Source organism: Habropoda laboriosa, unplaced genomic scaffold (assembly GCF_001263275.1).
Source record: "Habropoda laboriosa isolate 0110345459 unplaced genomic scaffold, ASM126327v1 scaffold92, whole genome shotgun sequence".
In the NCBI taxonomy this organism is placed as follows: Eukaryota; Metazoa; Arthropoda; class Insecta; order Hymenoptera; family Apidae; genus Habropoda; species Habropoda laboriosa.
In genome coordinates this window covers 2,774,276-2,785,171 of record NW_017100268.1, presented here as the reverse complement: position 1 = coordinate 2,785,171, position 10,896 = coordinate 2,774,276, and the positions used below count along the sequence as shown (strand labels likewise).

The 10,896-nt window shown below is 42.9% G+C and overlaps 1 protein-coding gene across 1 annotated transcript in view; it reads right to left on the bottom strand.

The window, feature by feature from the left end:
* Positions 1-10,896, bottom strand: part of LOC108573407 — a 134,263-nt gene that overhangs the window by 6,725 nt on the left and 116,642 nt on the right. Inside the window, exons 4-8 of the mRNA XM_017935848.1 lie at positions 6,191-6,281; positions 2,394-2,642; positions 1,375-1,639; positions 394-847; positions 8-131 (exon numbers count right to left, since the gene is read on the bottom strand). Coding sequence (XP_017791337.1) covers positions 8-131; positions 394-847; positions 1,375-1,639; positions 2,394-2,642; positions 6,191-6,281 — 1,183 coding nt within the window. The remainder of the gene's footprint in view (positions 1-7; positions 132-393; positions 848-1,374; positions 1,640-2,393; positions 2,643-6,190; positions 6,282-10,896) is intronic.

The following is a 10,896-nucleotide window of genomic DNA, read 5'->3' as shown; positions in this document are numbered from 1 at the left end:
TCCATACCGTCGATTCATTTTGACCAAGGTCCTCGGTAGACAACGAAAAACTCCAATCTTCCAATTCTGCTCTGTCGTATTCCAACTCGAGGAGATCTCGATTTTGTTGAGCATTTCTGCTGTCGTCCAACCTGAAATTTATCTTGCTCTTCAATCGTTCCACGGTCATTGAAATTCCAATCGGTCCATTCAACATACGCTGCTACGGCTATTTACTATGTCTCTTATTCGCTATTTATTTAGAGAAAATTTGTCTCATCTTTGAACGAAGCGAAGAAAAGAATCAACGATAATTAGGACACAACGATGTATAATCGGTGGGAGTATCAAACGGTGTCATTTGTGAATTCATATGCAAATGATCACTCGTAGAAAAGCAATAGCAAGACGAACCTGAGCCACTGTTGAACGTACTCAGCGTCCCAGCCCTCCTCCTCGACGAGGAGCAACGACGAGGATCCCATAGGACTCGGCAACTTGTACGGTGTAAAGTTGGTGGTCGTGGTCAGCTTGAGGCATAGGTGACTGTCAGAGAAGCTGCGCATGACGTGCTGATACGGTAGCAAGTCTTTGTTCGGCGGGTAGCTGTGACGAGGATTTATTCCTACGGTGAGGTTCAGCGGCAAAAACAGGACGTCCGGATCACCGGCGTCGAGGGCGACTAGCCGTGCATCCGGCGAAACGTCCGCCTCGGTCTCATCCGTCGCCTCCTTCAGATCCTCCAACCCTCGGGATGGTTCCTGTCGAGCACCCTCACCCTGCACGTCACTGGACATCGTCGAGTAACCCTCGTCTCTATTCCCACTCTCCGGGCTCTCGCTGCCCTCCTCCTCTGATGGCTTCTGGGCTGAGTTTTGTCGGAAAATAACTTTAATATTATTATGTTAGCAGCACCATGGCAGAGGACACTTTGCGGTGTAATTTATCAATCAGCGGGAAGAGAGTTACATCTTCCAAAAAAGTCTCTCTCTCTTTCTCACACACTACTGCTCTGGTTATCTTTAACCCTTTCGATACTAACGGCGGCTATAGTCGTCCATAAAGAATTCGCAAGAAATTTTATAAAGTGTAAGTACTGTAAAACGTGACAAAGTATGATTTCTTCCCGCCAATTCGTTACATTGTACGGCAAAATTTCACTGCCACGCTTCTTATCCGGTGAAGTAACGTCCGCGTCGTAGCTGTTCCCCGTTCAGTGGCAGCTTATACGCGATAAAACTCAACGGAGACGTAGCAGCCAAAGATGAAGCCGTATCGAAAGGGTTAATCTTCAACTCTTGCATCGTGAAAGGTGTATATAGGGTGGCTCGTTGAAAATTCAACGTCTACGTTATCTCCGCTGCTGTTGAAAGTATTTTATATCGTTGAACATACCCAAAGGTCTATTCCTGCGGCATTTCGTGGCAGCCATCACCGGTATTTGCAAATTCAGCGAGCGTGGCCTCGACAGGGGAACCCAAGCTGGATCCAGACCAAGTGCAGCCACTACTGCCGCCGGTCCAGCTTCGAGGATCCCTTGAATCAACTCTGACGGACTTCCAGGGCTCGCTGCCTGGGCCAATAATCCTGAAAGCGCTCGATTTTGTGCCTCGAGCTCCCGAATACGCCTCTGCAATGCACCGATTTCTTCCCTGAGACCCTATATGTACGAGAGAAGGAAAAAAGAGAGAAAAAAAATGACGGTTACATAGTGTTCTCGTTTCGAATCGAATGATTGGAGCGAAAAAAAAAAATGACGATAGAAAGCGCGTTTAGCGGACGAGCAACGTGGATACATTCGATTATGCTAAAACATCGATATTTCGACGTGATTATTTGCACAGATAGAAGCATCCGCTACGGTGGTAAACCTACGAAACAGCAGGCGCGAGCACATAAAACGATCGTTAATCTCGATAGTTTAGCATGGATAAGAAAACGAATCTCTCTAATTGTGTCTCTATTCATCTACTACGTTTCTTCTATACCGACGTAATTGTCAACAGTACTCTAGGTCAATTACTCGTGTTATTCGACGTATAATTCAATATGCACGGATACACACACTTGCAGCTTTACAAACTTGCAGCTCAGCAGATGGATTAGTCAGAGGGATCGATGTTAAGGATGAGAAGATCTGGTTAATCAAAAAACGTATACACTGTAAAGAAACAACGAGTGACACATATACGTGAAACGACAAATTAACAAACTGTGTTTATCACACGTGTGAAAAATCATATCTTAAATGTACGAATTAAAAAAAGAAAAAACCAAGAAGAAAGAAACAGAAATGTGAAACACACACACACACACACACCGTGTGTAAAACGGAAGAAAAAAAATGAAGGAAAGAAATTAGTAGAGAAAAGACGAGTTTCGGAGGACGTGGTAACGAGAGCATAGCAATGAACCTTTTGGGATAGGAGGGCGCGGACCACCTGGTTGGCGACGTCGTCCAGGCACCGCTCGTATTGGCGACGCTGAGCGTCCGCGTCCCGCGCCAACGCGGCGTGTTCCGTTTCCAAGGTCGCCAGACGTGCCACCAGTGCAGCATGCACCTCACCAGCACACGCAGCCTCCAAACCACGCAGCTGACCCCTCATCGACTCGTTCTCCAGCTGCAGCTTGGAGATCTGCGCTTGATACTGATGCACGCGTGCCTGTTACGGGAGGAAGAAAAGGAAATCATCGGTACTCCAATTCGCGACATTTCTTTCTAGGGTCAAGAGGTCACAGATAATTCCATTTTTCATTCGTCAGAGATCTTCGTTGCTACAGTACAGAGTGCCGTGTGAAAATTAATCGTTCGATATTCGAGTCGCTCGGAAGCCAAAGTGTGACTAATTGCATCGAATTAAATTTATTAAATTCTTTTTCATTTACGAAGAGTTGAGCATGTGCTTTGACACTAAAATTGGAAGAATTTCGAAAAGTGAGGTTCATCATTTCGGCTCCCGAGTGGCTCGAATATTGAAAAACGAAGGAACTCGTCTAAGATGCGAAAGGGTTAACCGTAAAATTTTCCAAACGTCACGTTATACGCAGGTATTGGAAAAATCGTCGAATCTGTGGATCGTCTTCGCAGAAGACAAACGCTACAGTTCGAAGGAGAACTCGACCGCGACCCAGGTGTGCAGCTTCCGCGAGAAACCGCTGCAGCCCGCAGCCAGAGTTAATAACACGAGGTGGTCGTTATTAGCAGAAAAGCGTTTAACGTTAAATTAGGGCTGTGGAGACCTGTCGGAGACAGGGGTGCTAATAGAGGGTGCGTGTGTCTGATTTATAACAGTCGTGCCAGCCAGCCGGCCCTTGCTAATGTCTACACCCCCTTCTTCTTCCGAAACTGAAGGGAACGCCAACGATTTTCTGTCATCTCGCGACCAGCCATGGAGGGAGAATATAAAAATACAAACTGGCCGCTTCTTCTTCCAAGTCTCGCTCTCTCTCCCTACGCAACAACTCATTTCTCAATCGCTTCTCTCATGCTCAGAAATACCTCCTCCGTTCGCTATACCTAAGAAAAACGAAGAAGAAGAGGATTCTTCGAAGCTGCACACTTCCAATCGCTTCGTCGTAATTTGTTATCACGTTTGACAGGTTCTACGCGTTTCTCAATCGAAGCACGCATCGGTGTCGGGAAATTTCTAATCTAACTAAAGGGCTGGCGTCGGCTACGACAGCTTGAGGAACGCTACTGAGTAACGGGAGTTCCTTGAATACACGTATACTTGATTCCTGGGGAAACGTAGACCGGAGGTAGAAACGATTTTTTCGGCAAGTTTAATCAAGCTAAGTTCAACTCGATTTCTCTTGCTATGTAAAAATGTTGCCTTTTCGCTATCCTTTTATCTACTTATCGGAGAGAGTAACAGAAAATTCGAGTCTGCATTTTCTCTCGCGTGGAGTTCGAAAAGTTTCCAACCTATCCCTAGAATTGGAAGAAGTTTCAGATTAACCACGAAGTCAGTGATAGATAAGATAGAACAAAGTGTAAGAAACACGGTGAATAAATGATTAAAAAAGAATTCGAGCAATCTAGAACGACGAAAGCCTCGAGAAATTAGACGAATTTATCTAAAAATCCTCTGTTTCGTCGATGCAAAGATTCTTATCGCCAGGCAGATAACTCGAGGAAATTTTTCGTAATTAATTTGCACAGCGTAGAATCTCGAAGCAATTTGGAGAAGAAGAGAAGACAGGGTGCACGTTTGTAAAGTAAAATAGAACGGCTACAGAGAAGAACACTTGCAAAGCGTGCTTCCTCATGGTCGACAGAGGGATTTTCAGTTGGGGGGCTTGGGACATTGGTGGGGCGGGTCGACATTGAACCAGGGGATCGAGTGACGATCGATAATAAACGGTATTTCGTGGGGCAGTGATGCACACCCCTCGTCTCTGAATCTACGACTCTTTTAGAAGCAAACCGGCCGTGAACGAGATAGTGCGTGCCATTCTAAGGGTTCGCAGCAAACGCGACCGTTTACCGTTTCCTCCCTTTTCATTGCAGCCGACCAACGCTGCTGCGTTACTTCGTTAAGTCAGGAATATTGGCCGTTGGCAAATATGTGGCAAAAGTATCGTCGGTTATATTGCAAGCACGGTGGTTGCTGGTCGCCGAGACTGAAATTGGGCAATTTCGTTGCTGCGCTTCAAACACTCGGCCATTTTCCTCTGCCTCTTTGTCTTCATCTTGCTTCTACATTTTTTAATTAGTCGCATATTTTTTAATAGGATAAACCAGGTGTAACTGTCGTCTTGTATAGTACAGTCTGTGGAATGAACATAGTTAGGTTGGGAAATCAGTCGAAGTAAACACGTTTCGAGTGTTCTGACAAGGAAAAAATGAGGACGAATTTATTAGAAAATAAGAGTTTCAAAAATTAACAAGGCTAATTGACATTTTTAATTTTTCTGAGAATACACGAAACACTGTTAGTCGTAGGTAGGCTATAACTACTTCGAAGACGATCATTTTGATCCCCAAGAAAGTAGCTTAGAAAAACTTGTACAAATAGAGTCTCTACTTTCGGAGGAAGTCAAGTAGACGCTTTAGAAGGTAGAATAATAAAATGAATTTTTAGCTACGAGGGATACCTATTTTGTATTTAATTTCCTTCTCGTCCAATCAAAGTTACCTCTCCTCTTCTGTTCGAAACACTCCAAAGTACTCGAACCCCTTCCACAGTTCCATTCACTTGTATCGAGAAGTTAATTGAAACGCCAAGTCTGATCGCAATCCCATACCCCCGCGACCAGGGATCCTTTAATCGCGACGATCGACTATTTGTAACCGGGCGCGGTATCGCGCGTTCTTCCGTTCGTTGTTGCGTGTCGCGGATTAAAAGTACCGGATAAGGGGGTGGAAATAAATTGCGTTACGTGAAATCAACAACGAGACCGTAGTAGCGTTTGGCTGGTTGGTTTTGTGTAGTCGTCAGGAACAATCGTACACGACAGGTTCCAGGTGAAATACAATAACAGCTTGGCTACGAGGGAGCTTATTGGACCAGGGGAAAGCTCTTTGCGCCAGTGTTATCCTTGTCTCGACTTGTGTTTGTGCAAAACAAAAAAGAAAGTGAAAAAAAAAAGGAAGAAAAACATGGAAATAGCTGGAACAATATAGAGGTTTGGAATACTCCGTGTTCCATGGATTCTACGCAGAGAGAGAGAGTTTGGTAGTGTCTCTTCGTTATCTGTTCGTGCTTATCGACAACGGGACCAATGGCTGGATCCGAGGGGGACCATTTTGCCTTTCGTTTCACCCTGGCCTCTCAGGGTGCACAGCTAAAATCGGATGAACCACTCGAACGAATATAAATTTAAGGAGGACGACGCTCCATGGAATTGAAATCCCACTTCCCTTTTGGGGTGGAAGGGACTCGTGTTTCGATGTAACGCGAAATACGACCAATTATCGGCAAATCCTGCTCCTCTGGACCCGGAAGTTTTAACGTTCCTTCGATCGCGTGTAACCGATATCAATTTGGGTAACTAGCGAAAATTTTTTAGGAGTTTAGAATTGTTCTTGCTTTCTAATATTGAATATATCTATGTAAAGATGAACCTGACGAAAAGTAGCGAATTATTTATTTATACAGTGTTTTAATATATGATTTTCAAGCACCCTGTATTGCATTGTATTTTATTGGAATTTTTCTGTTTTTTTTTTTTTTTCGATTTGAGAATTTTTTTAACTGTGAAAACTTACCTCGTAAGAAAGCGTGAGCGCAGTTTTCTCCTGCTTCAGCTGTTCAGCCCTGTGCTTGTGCTGCAGCAACCCCCGTGACGTCTCCTCCATCCTGGAACAAATCGAATCCGCTTGAAGGAGCAGTCCAATTTTAATTCTCGTCGAAAAGATTCTAATTGAACCGAACCGCGCGGTCCTGGACTCCAATCTCTTTACCGTTGTTGTGCACGTTTCAATTGCTTCCACCACGCTAATTCTACCGTGAAATATTAATACTTCAGAATTCAATATAACCGAGCCCCCTACCCCCTGTTGCAATGTTGGTGAAATGCTCGGTCGGTAATAAAATTTGAGAAAAAAAAAGTAAATGATAATTGAAACGGTTTTACTAATGTCTGCGTGGCTACGGGAGTGAAAAATTCATCGTTTATTACACGGTTTCACGGTTAAACGGTTTGTAAATGCGAGCAATTTGCGCCGGAGTGCTTATGTTATCGTTATGATTACAGAGGTGAGAAATTGTTACGAAGAAGAGGGGGTAATGGATACAGTTGTGGGACATGTTGTCACAGCTGTGTCGCGAATAAAAGATCGCCCTCATTTGGAAGACAGTTGTGAGTGTACTTTGCAGCATTTTCCACCCCCACGATGAGTGGGACGCGTTTCGAATGTTCAACCATCTGTCGTGGGAGCAGCACTTCGGTTGGTGTAACGATGCCCTAGAAATTTTGAAGAAAAGACAGGAATGTCGATGTTCGGTGCTTTGTGTGCATCTTTGCGGAATAACATTTTTTTTGGGAAGGTTTCTTGGAAAACAAGGTTTTCTGCAGAACAGAATTTCTCCAAGAAAATTTGCCAAAGAACGACATTTCTCGGAAAATAAGATTTTCTGGAGAACAGAATTTCTCGGAAACCAAGATTTTCCGGAGAACAGAATTTCTCGGAAACCCAGATTTTCTGGAGAACAGAATTTCTTAAAGAAAATTTTCCAAAGAAGGAAATTTCTCGGAAAATAAGATTTTCTGGAGAACAGAATTTCTCGGAAACCCAGATTTTCCGGAGAACAGAATTTCTTAAAGAAAGCTTTCCAAAAAACAAAATTTCTCAGAAAGCAGTTGCTGGAGAACAGAATTTCTCGAAAAACGAGATTTTCTGGAGAACAGAATTTCTCGGAAACCAAGATTTTCTGGAGAACAGAATTTCTCGGAAACCCAGATTTTCCGGAGAACAGAATTTCTCAAAGAAAGCTTTCCAAAAAACAAAATTTCTGAGAAAGCAGTTGCTGGAGAACAGAATCTCTCACAGAAAAATTCTCCGAGAATGAGAAAAGATACTCCGGAAGAAGAATCAAAAAAGCGTACGACAGAAAGACTAAAATATACATAGAGAAGAGGGTTAGGGACTCGCCAAGTTTGGCCAGCCACTTTGCCAACAATCCCCTGTAGTAGTTCTAACCCAATAATTCACCAAGTGTACCCAGAGGTTTATCCACGAACGTGCACGTTTGTGCTTAGGCCAAAACGGAGAAAGTCACGGCCCCTCGTCGATGCGTGATTCGATTATCTATTTTTTTCTCTTCGCGTCGCACACGCGAACAACCCAAAAAGAGAATGAACGAACGTTGTTCTCCTCGAACAAATTTCTTCATGCGCACACTCCGCGGGTTTAATGATCTGATTAGAGATACAAGGAGGGTTCCGGAGGCTGAGATATGAAGCCGATTTAAGCTTTTCGAGGGAGACGAACCGAGGGCTCGCTTCCAACACGCTTGGCAACACCCTTTTCGTTCCTCCCACCACACTTCCTCTCCTTCCTGCTTCTTCTTGGCAAACTAACTTTCAAACTAACTGCGCTCTTCTCGGGGGCCACCGTCCAATTGTTTTCTATCGTAGAAGCCATCTGCAGGAACGCGGAAGGCTTTAATGAAGATTAATTGGTAATTACACTCTCTGGCACACGGTCGACCGAGCGTCCCGCTTTTTAAAGGGAAGAATTCCACTCGGAATGGACGTGACTTTGATGCCACTTTCTTCCCTGGATAATGAGTATTAAATGGACAGAGAAAGGGGTATACTTTTCAAGTTCGATATTACAGCTGTCTTTCTATCGATCTTTCGCATCCGAGCTAAACTGATTTATCAACCCTTTGCACTCTACTAGCGTCGCCAAGGCGACATTCGTAATATGCATCATAACGAGAGAAATAAAAATAAAGAAATTCATGAATATTTAGAATTTTTACTTTCCCAAACAAAATTTTGGATTTTTAAACATTTCACTGCATCACAGTTCCACTGATCTAGAAACAAATGCTTGGAGTGTAAAGGGTTAAACGAAATTTTGGCGTGCTTGGATTTAATTAATCTGTATTTAAAATAATTGTAAAAATGTTTGAAAATTGCGAGAATCCTTTCATAGTATCAAATTTTGGATATTATTTCTAACAAAGTTTTCTTCAACACAATACAAATTTTACCATAAAAGGATTGAACATTGAAGTCCTGCGCTGTCCTCGAAGAAAGAGTATAGAAAGTGTAACAATAAGAAGCTTAAAATACCCGACTTCCAGCGAAGCAAAGAAAGTAACAGAGGCGATAATGCAAAAGTTCGAAGCCAATTGACGAGCACAGCTAGTTCTGAACTTCATAATTAAAGGATTCCGCGAGTCAATAAGCGCCGAGATCGATTCCAATTGATTCTCTCTTTAAAAAACCTTCTTGTTCGTTTTTCTCCAGCATTGTCTCATAGAGAATTCGTTTGTGTACATATCAGATCGTGAAAAGAAACTCCGCGAATAAGCTGATTGTCGGAAGTTGCTTGTTCAGTCCCGTTTGGATTCTGTATGCTCGCGGAGTTCGAGGATGTTAATCGGCTTAAAAGTCCGCTCGTTAAAGTTCCCGGTTTACCTTAACTCCCGATGTGCTTTCGAAACGATTATGAAAATGGTCTCCGTCAAGATTGAAGCATCCGATCGGCCTTACGCGAAAGATAAACCGTCTGGGCTTTATTAACGCGTCTCTCCAGCTCCAGGTGACAAACCCCGCCATCTTCTTATCCCGTTAGCGTATCACCCTTCTCGCTACTTTTACGCCCGTTTCTCGTTTCCATCTCGTTTACCATAATACCGCCTCACCGCGGAATTTTTTCCGATACTAGACGGGTCGCTGCGTTTAAAAACGCGATACAGCCCTCCGTTTCATCATTTTTGTCACGCTTCGAATACCTTTACGGTGGTTTAAGAGTGTTTCAGGTATTTCGGCGCTTCGAGCATTTCTGTTTTACCAGTTTCAACCCTTTACCACTCGAGTGATATCTTTAAAGACTTCCTTTCGGGACACATTTTCTGTGGAAAATTGGCGATTACTCTTTCGGTGAGAAAACAGAACGTTGAATTTTATTTTGTAGTATTTTCAAGTGTGAGTTTCTTGAGATGAATATCGACGGTGTTGGAATTTTGGGACAGAAAGAAAATTTTCGGAAATTTTAATCAGAGAGTAAATTTTCAGAAATTTTAATCAGAAAGGAAATTTGGGAAAGATGGTGGTATGATCGTTGAAATAACGAGAAATTACTGTGAAAAGTGTAAATTTTGTTAGGTGTACGTTCGAAGAGGTTTAGCAAGGGTGGTGGTTGATGAATGTTAACGAACGAAGGGAATCTCTCTTATGGGGATAACGCAATAATTCCCAGGATACAGAAGTAACCCCGTAACCTCCTTCATTAGAGTTTTACCGGGAGGTCGATCCCAACGACGACGAAACGGGGAGACTTTCCAACGGTGATTCCGCGTAACTTATCAACCAGGGTGCCATTTCAGGCGCTAGGCTTAAGAACAATGCTTGGCAAACAGTAATTATAAGTGCAAATAGAAGAGCGATTGTCAACGGGGCAGTCATACGATGAATAATCAAGATTGCAGCCCTAAGGGTTAGAGCTTCACTTTGCACATCGTCCCTTTATGCTCTTCCTCCAAGATTCCACGGATTTCGTTCGTCTCTGATTGTTTGATCACGAGAAACTTCAAATAGAACCTGATGACTACCGCTGAACTGATTAGTTCTACCCCGTAATAAGATTTCGATTCGGAGTTTCGGCTCGAATGCATCTTTCAACGTGTGAACTCATGCTCGGGTTCGGAACGATCGCGCTCGAATTCAAATTCTAACTCAAACTCAAATGTAAATTCAAATTTAAATTTATTCAGACTCGAAGTCGAATTTAAAAATAAATTCCAGGTCAAATTTAAATTCAGATACAAACTCAAACTCAATACACATTCAAACTCATATTGACACTCAAACTCAAATGTAAATTCAAATTTAAATTTATTCAGGCTCGAAGTCGAATTTAAATATAAATTCCAGGTCAAATTTAAATTCAGATACAAACTCAAACTCATTCGAACTCATATTGAAATTTTAACACAAATGTGTATTCAGACTCAAAGTCACATTTAAATTTAGATTCAAATTCAAAAATCTTAATTGAATTCCATCTCCGCATCGCGAAACAAGAGACAATGGACGCAATCTGCGCCATCGATCATCGCCATTCAAATTATCCCCCTAGCCATCGCGACAAACACTTTTTCTCCCCGCTAATTAAATCCGAGAACAAATTTCACGCTTTCTTCTGCTCCCAAAGCGTCGCCAACTTTTTCCTCCGCGGCGTCCACGGTTGCGTTCTTCACTTTGAGCAAAAATAGAAAAAAAATACTGTGTTTGGAT